Source organism: Aythya marila (assembly GCF_965140915.1).
Source record: "Aythya marila genome assembly, chromosome: 3".
NCBI lineage: Eukaryota > Metazoa > Chordata > Aves > Anseriformes > Anatidae > Aythya > Aythya marila.
In genome coordinates, this window is record NC_139044.1 from 69,399,473 (window position 1) to 69,413,981 (window position 14,509).

At 43.8% G+C, this 14,509-nt stretch overlaps 1 protein-coding gene across 4 annotated transcripts in view; it reads right to left on the reverse strand.

Moving 5' to 3' along the window:
* Positions 1-8,282, reverse strand: part of POPDC1 (popeye domain cAMP effector 1) — a 30,650-nt gene extending 22,368 nt beyond the window's left edge. The window contains exons 1-4 of one of the 4 annotated variants that reach the window (XM_082757905.1): positions 7,954-8,275; positions 4,530-4,736; positions 3,001-3,234; positions 1,513-1,637 (exon numbers count right to left, since the gene is read on the reverse strand). In XM_082757905.1, coding sequence (XP_082614031.1) covers positions 1,513-1,637; positions 3,001-3,223 — 348 coding nt within the window. In that variant the 5' untranslated portion in view covers positions 3,224-3,234; positions 4,530-4,736; positions 7,954-8,275. Of the gene's footprint in view, positions 1-1,512; positions 1,638-3,000; positions 3,235-4,529; positions 4,737-6,345; positions 6,428-7,953 lie in introns of all 4 variants that reach the window. The other 3 variants (XM_082757906.1, XM_082757904.1, XM_082757907.1) reach the window with 3 other exon arrangements.
* Between the last annotated feature and the right edge of the window lie 6,227 nt (positions 8,283-14,509).

Here is a 14,509-nt window from a genome sequence, read left to right on the forward strand (position 1 = left end):
AAGATGTAGTCATTCATTCTTAAAGTCAACAGAACTGACATTTGTTTTAAGAATGCTCTTCCTGTAGTAATTCCAGTCCCAGCAGAAAGAGCAGCTAGAAAGTTTTCATAGGGAAGACCGTTTCTTCAAGCTCCCCACTTATGTTCCCTGGATCTGGTTGAGATCTGGAGTATGCAACTGTATAGGCATCTATCTTAACTAAGTGTTGCAAGCTTCACCACTACAAGAAGTATTTTGAAAGATGAGTGTACACATCTACAAAGATCAGGGTTAAATGATTTCCTACGACATACATATATAGACATGCCAGAAGGGTTTTACGTGTCCAAACAAGAAAGAGCAAACTTAAAATTCCACCATGTCACTTTCTTTGGTCATGGAATTGGTGGAAAACCACATTTGGATCATGGTGGAATGTGTAGAGTTTGCATACACATGCAGGAAACCATTTTAAATACAGCTGATTTCAACTACTTACTATCTGTCACTTGTTAACACAACTTTAAAAACTCTCACTGTCCAAGACAGAATTTAATCTTTAGCCTCTTTTCAAATGGTGTGGTTGCCTAAGTCTGCAAGTACCTGTGGACTGTCAAAGTTTGTTCTGCAGCTGTTTTTAGCCATACTGGTAAAGATTTCAGCCTTTCTACCATCTCTCATTTTTTGTCATTTTCTTTAATTCTTCTACTGACAACTTGTTCTACTTATTGAAATCCTTAACTTGCACAGCATTTTTTGAAGATGTACACAAAAGTCTATCTGTCTGTTTCTCCCAATGTTCTCTGACAAGAATTATGGTTTATTCTGTATAAGAACAGATGTGGTCTTGCACCACATTTGTACGGTATACAGTCTGAGTTCTGAGCACCTTCATTCTGTTTTAGTTCCACAGCTACTGGGAAAGGTGTACAGAAATGGAGAGGAAAGTTACAGCCACGACCTACAGTCCTTTCTCTTTTAGTGTTACTTTGTGTGGTGCACTGGACAGCATGGTGATGGCTGAGTAGCAGAAATACAGTGCAGTTTCGTCATCTATCTTGATGATGACATATAAACGTAATGAAAATTGTTCTAAATACGAACAAAAGAGGACCTCACTCTTTAACTGGGAAGATTATTCTCCGAGATAGAAAAATTTAAATGACTATGCACACTCGTTTATGGGTGGGAGGGTGGGGAAAACGAGAAAAAGACTGAAACACATACAGAACCCAAGCCGGTCTCTGCAAAGAAATCCCATAACCCTTTCCTTACTACCAAAACTACAGACAAAACCAGTAACTTCTAAAGTCAAATCACTTTTCAGGAATATGGATTTCAGGAAAATATTTATGTACTGAATCTGACTGAGCTAAGAGCATACTCATGGTCTGCATCCTTACTGAAGTAGCTGGCTTAGTTCAAAATAACCCCTGTGGAATTTATTGATAGGTTTGTACAGCAAGCATGGTAGGAACGTCCTTTTTCTTGCATCTTACCAGAGTGCTCATGCAATTTCGCTGTTATACATACCGGTCTTCTCTTATACACTAGGTATATGAAATGTAAAAGGTTGACAACCAAAAATACAGAATTCCAGATCATTATGTCCAAGGCACAACGGTACAGGGTAGCCCAAATGATGAACAATGCACATCCTGCAAAAATAAAAAAAGGAAGTTAACTTTCACTGACCAATAAACACATTCTTATAAAGCCATCAAGATTTTGTCCACTGCGTGCAATTACACTCAGAAGCAATATATTCTACAAGCTTTATTACACCTAGGCTCTGTGGATCAATGCATGCAAAGGTAGCAGGAGCTAATCACTGCAATGCTACCAACAGGCACTAGGAACAGACTGACAGCCGACTGCAGTCCTGTTGCACAGGACTACAATACCGGAGCAACACGAATTCAGGTCAGGACTAGGGAAAGCAGGAAGGCGCTGCCCATGATGGTCTGTTACTAAAATGCTGTAGAAATGATAGCTCACAAAACTTGATTACTTGTATTGCATTAATTAGACAAACAGCAGCATAGAAACAAATACTCGTTGTCCATATCAGTGACAATCATATCTACCTAGTGAGCAGTAGTTGTACAAAAACCTCCTGAAGTTATACATGGATATTTTTGACAATTTAAAGGAAGCATGTCATGAGTGCATTTTGACAAAGTTACAGCAGGAACCAGAATTCTCTTCAAAGAGAAAATTTCAAATGCTTACTCTTTTTTAGTTACTTTACTTTGAATTGTGACAACTGCTTTACAAGATAAATTATGCTGTATGATTAGGGATATTATTTTTAGCCTACAAAGACAGTACTTATCAAATGATAGGTTATGCATCAGTGAGTCCCTCTCAGATAAATGTAAACCAACTGGCCAAATTCAGCCATGTCCAATAAAGGTGCCTGTAGATGTCACAGATACATTTTCCCTTTCCTCTTTTCTCCCTGAAGACAATGCTGAATATGAGCTCAATATTCTGTCTTTGTCTGACAGGTGAGGCAGCACGTACATATGGATCAGAAAAATCAACATGTGATCACTCTTGATCTGCTGCTAATTTAGCCTAAGATGAATAGGAGGACACTGGACCTGGAGGTACTGAAGAGGAGTAACACTGTGTGGTTATCAATGCAAAAGACACAGATCCATCAGAACCAGACCTCCTGCTGCCCACAGAGTACATTTGCTTCCAGCTTCCACCTCAGTTTGACGAATTCTGATTCCCTATTTGCTCAAAATGCAAGATGACCTACAGTCCAAATTGGCATGCTCAGATTGTGCAGAAGTCCCATTGATTTTAAATGAGAGCTACACAGACAAAAGGTTTTACAATACTGAGACCCTTGGTCATTACTGCAGTCTGTTTTGATAAACTATCCTATAATTGCTATAAAAAGGGCAAAATGAACGGGTAAACTCAACCATCAAAGTTTTATCATAAAATAGATTCCTGCTATTATACAAAGCATTCTCATGTAGAAAATACTCAAGCATGCTCACCTACCTATGGTGAGCAGGCCCCGCAGGAAAATCATATGAAAATTCAGAGTAGTTGGAATAACAAGTCCAACCGCAAAGCAAATATTTGCCACATGGAAAACAAGATGATGAATCTCTTTCCAGTTTTCACATGCAGTCTCATTGAAAGGCACAAGGGTGGCATTTTTTAGGTCTGGAATAAAACCTAGTGGAGTAACAGTGAGTGGGCTAATCGCTGTAGTGTTCATCTTGAAGACCCCTGCAAGGAGACAGAGAGAAGAAAAAGAAGACCACGCGTTAAACCAAAATGTATTAGACACAGGCATGGATTTATTTTTTTTTCTCTCTCTTTCTATAACTTATTTTTCATTATCATTCAGGCAAAAATCTTCAAATGCTTCAAGAGGGCAAGCTAGACCTAGTTCAGTAATACTTTACTGTCTCTTTTTCGCCTAAATGTTAGGCTTGAAGCATTCTATACTTCAAAATTTGGACTGTATGCAAACAGCAAACAACAACGTTTGAATGCTAGTTACTATAACTTTGGTTGCTCAGTAAAACATCCAGAGTATTCCTCCTAGTTCTACACAAATAACAACCATATTTTGGTTTCCCACTTATTGAATGAGCCCGTGGTCTTAGGCTAAGTAAGTAAGTAAGTAAGAGAACTTAACAACCTACGTAAGAACTGAAAGTAAAAAAAAAAAAAAAAAAAGAAAGGCTTTTGTAGCGTAAGCCTCCGTTAGGACACACAAAGCTGTTCTTCTAAATAAGGAGTGGAAGGTCCTCAAGGAGGAACAATGCTGTCTGGTTGATTAAAAAAGCCAACCACACAAGCGAAAAGGAAGCAAACAAAAAACCACCACCACCCAGCAAATCTCTTTTGAGAACGGTAAATAAATATTACTCTTTCTCCTCCCAGTTGATCAGATGCTACCAAATCAGAAGCGGAGACAGCCAGAGTGCTAAGTTTTGATGAAGTTGCTAGTTTTTCAGGGAAAGCACTTGGTCTACCTAGCATAAGCAAGCTTGCAAAACCTCTGGTTGTTTGTGGAAATCCTGGAGAAAATGAGAGTTAAAAAACTCTGATTCCCAATCTGAAAATACATAGGCTTTGTTTTAATAGCAATGATTATTACAGCGTATTTTCTTTTTGCACCAATTAAAAGACGATTTCTGTGGGCAAACATCTTCCCCGAAGAAAGCAAAAAACACCCTATTAAACTGCAAAGAGAATGGGGGAGGATTCAGGACACTACCTTTAGTATCTTAGAAGCCAGTCCCCGTAAGGAACTCGGTGTTACAAGTAGTCCAGGGGGTCTTCTGAACATGGACCAGTTTCCAGCTGGAATAATACTACCACCTCTAGATAGGCTGCTTCCAGCAAAGTACGTGTGATCCCCTGCTGCTGCAGCAGGAGAGCTGATACGGAGCCGTGCTTGACTCTCACTAAGGAAACACATGCCTGTATCACTGAGCAGATAGACTCTATAATGCCTAACATGGTGGGATTTGTGTTCAAATAAATTCTGTAGAGACGGTGCCTGTCCCCACCTTGTGTGCTTGCTAACTGCCACGTAACTCAGCTGCTGAGCAGACTTGCAGGACACGGTCAATGCACCCCACGCTTCCTGCCGACGGGAACACACTCAGCATCTTTCTGACACTTGCGAGTGCTTGTGTTGCCTCAGCTCCATCCGCTCTTTTTATTATTTCCCCCCAATCAACTTGTGTACAGGGCTCATGCAAGCTGGACAATTCCTGAAATTAACCAGAAATTAACCATGAAATTAACTGCTTGAAATCCCTTTTGAAAGCAGTGGGAAGAAAGAAATCAGGGAGATTTCTGATCAGGCTGAAAGAACTCAGCCCTCTTGCAGCTCCTCTCAGAAGCCCAGAGCCTGTCACAGATAAGGCACATGACAGAGTACACAGAGACATTTTGCAGGATCAAACACTAGCAAGGACATAGTGTACAGTCCCTGGAGTGAAATGGTTTTCAAAGAAAAATAATATCTAATTTTTAACCAAAAAAACCATAATTTTATTATTTCTGAAGAGCTTGTTTTCCTCCTTTGATTCCTACGTTAGTCATTCAAAAAGGTGTAAACAAATTTAACACCAAATTGCTACCCATACCCTGGATGCCCAAGCAAATTCACAGTGCAGTTATTAAACACACACCATCCACACCTGCTCCTACCCCTCTTCAGCTCCTGCACATGAAGTTTAGCAACAGGTCATGAGAGCAGCTCTGCCGTCGGACCCCAACCGTTCACACTGCCAGTGCAAGAGTGCGCCAGGAGGAATTTCAGCTGCATCTGATTACGAATCCACAAAGCTTTCCAGATGCTCGCTTTTTTCCCAGCCAAATTTTGTAGTGAGTCCATGAGAACAGAGGCTACCTTACTCTTCTAACACCTGGCCATAAAGCGTCACACATTTGAAGACTGGAAACCCAACCAGACCTGCCAACTGTATGGCACGTGGCAATCGCTCTTCTCCCAGTCAACCCGAAACTCCCCGTAAACCACAGGTGCTGATCCCGCTGGCCAAGAATTGGCATAAGGAAAGGTGTTTCTCCAACACATGTTGACCTATCACTTAGCAGCTTTGACAATATAGCATCCATAGTCGCAACAACAGGATGGTCGGTACTCTCCAAAATCTGTGCCACCTGCTTAGTTGCCCAAATTATAACCTAGGAAGCTAAATCTACACACATCCAATTTTTATAAGCTTTAATACCTTCAAGTCTTCATATAATTACATTTGATGTTAACTTACTACTTAGAGACATCGCAGCACCCCTGCCACACTGGGGAATGTCGGAAAGCTGCAGAACTTCGCGGTGGAATTTTAAAGCCGGCAGAAATAGACTTATCCTATCTGCAGGACAACACGAGGACAGACTGTGACACTGGCTCTTCCGGAGGAATTTCAATTAGTGAGCTTGTTTGAGAATCAACAAAAATCCAGCACACACAGCTACAAGCTCTACCCTAAAATGCTATCCACAGATAACACCAGGAAATCAAATATCCAACTCTGGAGCTTTTGGATCCAATTCTTTAGCCTTAACTTTTACTGTTGTCAACTAATATTGAAGTATTAGCAAAAAATCTGCTGTTCAACAGGTGAACTGCAGAATACCAAAATTTAATATTGGAAATACAGAATCACACCTTTAAAACTTTTATGTAGGGTTACTTCTGCTAAGAATACAGTGTAGGATTTTAAAGGGGCATATATTTTAACATGTCAGTTCAAAATACAAATAGTACAGTCAAATCATTTGGAAAAATAGTGGAAATAGCATCAAGTGAAATGTAAGCTTTATGGACCATATGACAAATAATTAAAGGAATACCTTAAATATCCTGTAAATTTTCCTCCATGTGGATTTAGATTTACTAAAGTAAGAGTTTGAAAATTCAGCTGACTCAAGCAATCTGGTTGTCCGGAAAAAAAAAAAAAAAAGAATATTGAAAACATGCAGTGACTGCGTAGTATTAAATTAGTATTAAATCCACAGAAGTTAGTACAGTTAGCAAGAAAGCCTATTAACAACTTCTTGTGTGCATGTTAAGGTGTGTAAGACATTGTGCTTTTAGGTCTAAAAATCCAAATTCTCAGAACATAAAGGAACACCTGAGGTGGGTTTACTCTAGGATTTTCCTTTGCTCAGGACATCTTCACATGAGACCAAACTTTTGAAAGCCATTCCCAGAAGTATTTAGTCCCCGGACGGTCACACACACAGATGCCTTCAAAATAAGGGTGGTTTGTGGATACGTGCACAACGTTCACAAATCGTAGACGTAACAGAAAAGATTTAAGCACTGTGTTGCACTATGAGAACAGGCTTGCCAAGCTGATATGGGACAGCGCAGAGCATCCAACTCATATTGTCACTCACTTTCTTGAGAGTATTTGTATCCCACAACTTTACTGATCAGCATTATTAAAGTCAGCTTCTTAGAGCTTTGTGCAAGTATGTTTGTCCACGTTTACAGTCATTGCAAGCTCATTTACGTAGATGGGCTTTATGAGTCTAAAGAAATAGCCAAGCTCAACATTTTTTTTATCATACCTGCAGCTCTTGAACTACTTTTCTATGGTCTCCTAGCACAAAAACTGCATAGAGAGTCTCGACAATCAATAATGATTTCTGTGCCTTTGTGAGCTGAAGACAACTAAAAGTGCTAGCACAATTAAGTTAATTACAGGGTAAGTTACCAGTTTCCTTTTTATAATTAAGTGGATGGGAAAGTGATATAAGAAAAGGTGGATTTCAGTACGCTCTTTGGGGAGAGTTCATTTCTATTAAACGTGTCGGCGATAACACAAATTTGTCACCCTCATGTTACCCAAAATTTAGCAGTGTTTTTGTCCTGCTTAGTTAACAAAAATACCCATCCAGTGACAACCACTCTTGCGTAGGCTCCAGGTGGTAACACCGGGGACGCGGGATGGAGCTGGGAACGTGTTGGCTGCGTTTGCTCGCGCCCTGCTTGGGTTGCGCCGCGCACAAAGAGCCCGCCGAGGGCTGCGACCGCAGCTGTCGCCCTGCAGCCCTGCTTCTTATAACCCTTGCCTACGAAGCCGGGTTTTAACCCACCATTAAAAATTGGAATAGTAAAAAAAAATAAATCACGCAAGCCGTCCCTTTCACCCCAAAAAGGGACATCTCCAAGGCGGTGTCCCCAGCGAATGCGCCACCACACCAGCACAGCTTGGAAGACGAAAAATATATATATAATATAAATATATTTGTTTTGTTTTTTATTTATAAGCACTACAAGAGGGCTTTTTGGTGTCAATTTCAGTACTACCAAGCCACCGAGCGACCCGACCCGAGGGGGACACGCGGTGCCCGGGGCAGGCGGGCGCGGAGCCGCTCCCCAACCCGACCCCGGACCCGGTGCCGGTGCCGGTGCCGGTGCCGGTGCCCAGTGCCCGCTGCCCGGCCCCTTACCTGTCCCCGTGCCCCCTGCCGGGCGCCCTCGGCAAAGTCTCGCGGCCGGTTCGGGACGGGCCAGACGGGGCGGCCAGAGGGGGGTCTCTCCCCGCAGCCCCCGGCGGCAGGCGCCGTCCCGGCCGATCCGATCCGATCCGATCCGATCCGATCCGGTCCCGTCCCGGCCCCCGGCCCCCGGCCCCGCGGCGGCCCCGTCCCGGCGCTGTGACTAAAATAGGCAGCGGCCGCCGCCGGGCTGCGGGCGGCGCCAGGCGCGGGGCCGGCAGCGAGCGGCCGCAGCGCGCAGGCGCCTCCCGGCGGGCCCGGGGGGCTGCGGGGTCCCCCCGCCGAGGGGCTCCCGGCTGCGGGCACGGGGGGCGCTGGGGGACGGGCTGAAGGGACGGGGCGGCAGCGAGCGGCAGGGAGGGAGGCGGTGGGGCCGGCCGGCGGCGGGGCGGATAAAATTAGCAGCGCCCCGTTCCCCCCGAAACGCGCGGCCGGCGGCGATTCCCCTACATGGCGAGCCCGGGGCCAGCTTGGCACCTGCCGCGGCCGCCTGGTCGCCGGCGGCTGTGGCAGGCAGCGGGACGGGGCACGGCACGCTCCGTCTGTCGGCGGGTGGACGGCGAGACTGTCCCACCGCACCGCCGCTACGGCAGGGCAGGGTCTTCGTTTGCAGGGTGTTGGCCATGGGCATCCCAAGCCCGTCTCCATGGGGACCCGACAAAGTGACCAAAATGAGGGGCTGCAGTGCCTTCCGATGCCTCCCAAAACAGCCCCGAGCAGCCCGTCAGAGAGCTGCTCTACAAACCTACATAAGCATTTTCTGTCACGTTACTGGGTGATACGCATCGGAGATGCATTTTGCTGTGCTGGTTGTGCCTTTTATAGCATCTTCAGGCTTCTCGCACTTCCCAACAGGGTTTGGGGGGGGCACGGTGATGAGCGGTGGCTGTTCGGGGATATCCATAACGTGGATCTCTATATGGGTATCTACATAGTTACATACGGATCTCTATATGACTGTCAGTATGGTTATAGAGATAGCATAGATAACATTCTTTGAGCAGAATGAGCTCTTCCAAGTTTATTCTCAAGCCAAGGTCTCACATGCCGTAGGAGAATGTGGTTTAAATCTCTTCAATGTTCAACTGTTAAACCAGTGTGAAGGCATAAAGAGTTGTTTTAACCTCCTGTCTATGTCAATAAAGCACATCTTCATCAAAGTCTGCAAATATAAATTAACCTGACAGAGGCCAGACATAAAAACTATGTGCTCCCCACGTATGAGGGGTTGCCTTCACACAGCCAGATCGATTTTTAGGTGTGTGTTGGATTGATGCATTGAATTAGTAGAGATGGGTCTAAGCGCTGGCATTACAGCTGCTCAGTGATGCAAACTTTCCCTCTGTTGTTTTTCTCTCTTTTGCTGTTAGCTTGATAGCTTATGTACTTTCTCCAGTTGTTTAGTTATCTTCCCCAGTAATGGCCCACAGCAGACAATGTCAAATGGGGGTTGCAAGTTACCCTGTTTTGTGCCTTATCTCCATTGCTCTGCTTTGTGATCTGCAACAGTGTAAGTGAACCTTGGGGTTTGGCTGTTTCTTACACATTGTAAGGAGACCAAGATGTGCTTATACACAGGGCAATGCAGCTCAGCAGAGGTCCTGCGTGAGGCCAGGAGCAGAGGTGGGAGCCGAAATTCCCACTTCTGTGCCTAGGCTCAGTGCAGCGAGGTTTTTTACTACACAGGCTGTTGAGTAGCTTCTTCGAAGATCGCAAGAGCTCTGCCTCTTCTGAATGAGTGCCTCTGATTCCACAGCCTTTTTTAGGCAAAGTTTTTTCACTAAAGAGAACAAATGCTTTGTATACCTAGCTGCTGTAGCTCTGGATCCCAGATGTGCCAAGCTGACACAGCTATTTTGAGACAATGGCAAGATCTATGAAACGTTTCCATTTATAGTTTCAGGAAACGTCCCCAGCATCTGCAAACCCAGAGATCTCTGCTCTAAACTAATTTTTTAAGTCACAGAATCACAGAAGGGCTGAGGTGGGCAGGGACTTCTGGAGGTCATCTGCTCCAACCCCCCCCCTGCTCAAGCAGGGACACCCAGAGCTGCTCGCCCAGGCCCACGTGGTGGCTGGTGAGGATCTCCAAGGGGGAAACCCCACAGCCTCTGTGGGCAACCCGTGCCTGTGCTCCATCACCGCACAGCACATAAGTGCTGCCTGGTGTTTAGATGGAAAAAATTCCCCCTACAGAGCATGCAGGGGGGCTCACTCAGGAAATAATTAATCCTGTATGTGTATGTTTGACAACTGTCTGAAGGGGGGTGAAATACGCTGGCCGTGTGTGGTGGCTGGAGGAAGCCTGGATGTGTAGTTCAGAACTACCACATTTCAGTGAGACAAATCCCATTACAGATGCTGAAATTACATGCCATGTGACTGAAATATTGCACACATTTTCACAGAAAAATTATTGATTTGGGTTTTCTCTGAAAGCATCCTTGAGAATTACATTTTATTACAGGGAAGTTTATATTGAAGGGATTTTGAATGATAAATACTCTCTCAACTCTTCAATATTCTGGAGGGCTTCTTATATAATATATAGGAGGAGCAAACACATTCTGGCACATCTTTACCCCATCCCCTCTGACAGTCACTTTCTGATGCATCGCAGCATAGTCTGGCCGTGGTTCCCATGGCACGCCTGCAGCGAGGGTGTCTCCTCTTTCCACAACAAGGGCTTTCTTTCTGTGAGCCGTGGGCTTTCGAGTGTCTGACTGACAGTACAGTAATCGATAGCTGCAAACCTGTCAGCCAGGATCTAAGTGTCTTCTAAAACCATCTGTCAAAGTATCCAAGTTTTAGCAGATGCACAGGTTGTCGTCGACATTTATCCAAAGGGTACACGGTCATGAGGTACAAAGGCAGAGTGAAACTGTTTGCTCTCGAGGTTATCCAAACTATGCACTGTAAACAATTTATTTAGTCACGTTTAGCAGTTATCCCTGTTCCTCAATTATGTGTGATGTGGACAGTTTAATTTGTATTTAAGTTGCTCAGGGAACAATTTCAGTGAATGTAGACAAGCCTATGGTCTGCTCAGAAGTGCATTTTCTCAGCCTGATGACTGCAGAGCCTGCTATGCTACACTTTGGCTGCCTGAATCACACGATGACCAAAAAAATAAAAGGAGACCTGCTATAAAAACTTATCATGTATCACAGTGCACCTGTCACTGCTCAGGGCAGCGGGGAAGGGCAGGGGGTCCATCCCAAAGGGATCTCCCTGGTTCTGGAAATAGAGGGATACTGGGAATACTGGGACTACTAGGTCCGAGCACATCGTGTGTCCAGGAGGCAAGCTGCTACTGCTATTTACCACAAGGCATCCGTGAAGCACTGCAGCAGTTCCCGAGCTGGGCACCCAGTCCTGAGGGACGTGACAATGCAGAGGTGTCTGTGCAAATCCTCAGGTACAGCCGTCTTTGCCACAGATCACAGCGGAGGTGTGTGGGAATGTGTTATCCTGTCTGGCTGCCCGAATAAACCAAAGGAATTGCAAACGTTGGTGGGGCATAACTGCAAGCATACTTTTTGGTGTTGGTACAATTGCAATTAATGTTTTGTTGCAATATTAGTCCTTTTTAGCTGTGCCAGTGGCTGGTTTTGAGAAATGAAGGCTAGGTTTGAATTTCCAGGACTTCGTAGCTATGCATCATTAAAAACTAGTTTTCTAGGATCTTTTTAATTATCATTATTGGTAAGTATTTACAATTTTATTTCAAGACAAAAAAAAATTAGATGAGAAGTGCTTAACATGTCCAGAAGGATTGACAGAAATCAAAAAAAGTAAAAAGAAAAAGGAAAGAAAAATATTTAAAAAGTTTACAAGTACTCAAGGAAGAAGGAAAAAGAGGAAGTGAGGGGAGACAGAAGATGAGTCTACTGCTTTATTTAAACAAATGACAGAGAAAGTATGTAGGATTTGAGAATGAAAATACTCCACGCTCTGAGGGGGAAGAAAAAGTAAATAGATTAGCTCAGAAGAACTGAGAATGGGCATGAGATAGCTTTTTTAAGGTTACATTTATCTTTACAAAAAGATATGATGAGATGAGAGCAAGAGTGGGGACAAAATGCATAATCACTGATACTTGGGAAGAAAGTAAGCTAAAATAAATACTAGGAACGAAAGATCAAAAGCACAAAGCAAACCTGGAATGCACAGGTTTGGTCCAACTGCACAGAAACACGTTGCTGTAGCTCAAATATCAGGCAGGAGCATTTGATGCACTTGTTCAGACTAGCAGTCCTAAACAGGAGTCTTCAAAATGCATCCTGTTTTGAGCATAAACCTCAAAAGATAATAAACACCCAATTTCTTGACTGAGTTAGCTGCTTCCTCTGCTATTTCAGTCAGCATTGAGCAGCTGCTGAGGAGGGTCTGGTCTGCATTTACTGAACTCCTCGGCTGCAGGTCCAGATGCTGGACCTCAGTTCTGCATCTTGTAAATGACTACCAAAAAGTGTGCCATGGTATGTCACACTGCAGCTTCTTCTTGCTACTGTTTGAATGATCTTCAAGAGTAAAGGCAAACACAGAATTATAAAAGAAAACACTCTAATTTCAATGAATAAATAAGACCAGTCTTCTGATTAATGTTTATTATATTTTTTGTTCTGTAAGGAAAAAAAGCAACAAACAGAACCCTATTACATAGGGTTAAAAACAGGGATACATACTGCAGTAAACAAACATAATATATATATATATATGGTTATTGCTTTTGCATGTAATATTAGCTTAAATACGCAGACCACCGTATAAAGCAGTTTCAGAACTAAAATTGCAATGTCTATGGTAAAAGTAGTAATAATTTATAACAAAAAAAAATATAAAAAATGTTTTATATTCCATATCTCATTTTAAAATATCCATATATATTGTGTGTTTTTTTTTCCTACTAATAATTATTCATTAATTCTTTAACACATGAACATATATATTTAAAGGATACTGCATGTTTTGAAAAGCCATAACCAAACAAAAAAAAAATGTAGACCTAGTAAAATTCAGAGGATGGAACAGTATGACTGGTGTTTAAGAAGTCCCCATTCACTTCACTTGGGAGAGCTGCTTAAAAAGTCATCTGAGAGAGCCCTACCTTTCTATCAAGGAAAACAGGACACTTTTGCTTCATATTCAAAATAAGTATTCAAAATATTTTTTATTTCTAAGCTAAATCTTGTACTAAAATAGAGCATCTGCTACTGCTGCATTCACTAAAAATTGTAGAGATTTTAACATGAAGGTAACAAACCAAGCATGGCACAGATTTCCAGCACAACAGCTATGTCGCACTAACTGCTGATAGCCATACTCATGTACCCTAGCAGACATGGACTAGACCACCTCACTTTTTTTAGGGGATGTTATTTCATGTTTACCGCGGTGTACAAGAATGCACACAAGCAGATACAGGGATTACCTGATGGGTTTTCATCCCATCTCACAGTGTACCTGCCAGCACCCCACCACGCAACCATGTCCTATAGCTGGGCCCCGCCATCCCAAACCCGCAGCTTGGTATCTAGATATTCCCGTGTGCATCCTGTGGTTCACTAAAACCCTCAGGTGGGAAATGCTCAGCATGTGTGATGTCCATCTCAGCCCTGCAAGCCCAGGCACCAGGCAGATCTCCATCCACTTGGGGTCACAAAGCCCAAAACCCTTCCCAAAGGCAGGTGCCCGCACACATCCCTTCACAGAGTGGCCTACACAAACGCCCCCATATAAAACATGGTTGCTGGAGAAGATGGTGGGGCTGCCCACTCCTATACAGCCAAGTCAGAGCACTGAGCCATGAAATGGGACTGCTGGCCTTCTCAGCCTAAAGGGCCTTCACACCTTACTCCTGGATTTAGACAAGTTCAAACCCACCTCAAAGGGAGAGTGCAGGGAGAAGGTATGACAGGAAAGAAAAAGGCTCAACGAGAGACATTCAGCCACATCCCAAGAAGCAGGGCCTCGATACACGTAGCAGTTGTTTAAGTGGACAGACATCTTCAAAATGAGACTCCCCCCTCTGGACATCTTCAAAATGAGAGCCTCCCCTGTCCTGCCCCTTTCCCAGCTTTTATTGCTGACTGTGACACCACAAGGTATGTCATATCCCTTTGGTCCCTTTAGGTCAGCTGCCCTGGTGATGTCCCTTCCCCACCTCTTGCCCACCCCAGCCTGCTGGCTCTGGGGGTTTGGAGACAGCCCTGATGCTGTGCCAGCACTGCTCAGCAATAGACACAACACTGGTGTGATAACAGCGCTGTTCTAGCTCAAGTGCAGAGCACAGCACTATATGGGTTGCTGCAGGGCAAGGTAACTCCATCCCAGCCAGACCCAGGACAAATAGTTATTTACCACCATTATTTTATTGCAGTTGTTCATTCCTTTGACACCAGTGAATTCTTAGTCTTTTCTGCAAAGACAAAGAAGTAACAGTGCTATCCCCACAACACACCAACAGCGTGGTGGAAGAGACAACTGAATAAAATTGTTTGGGAAT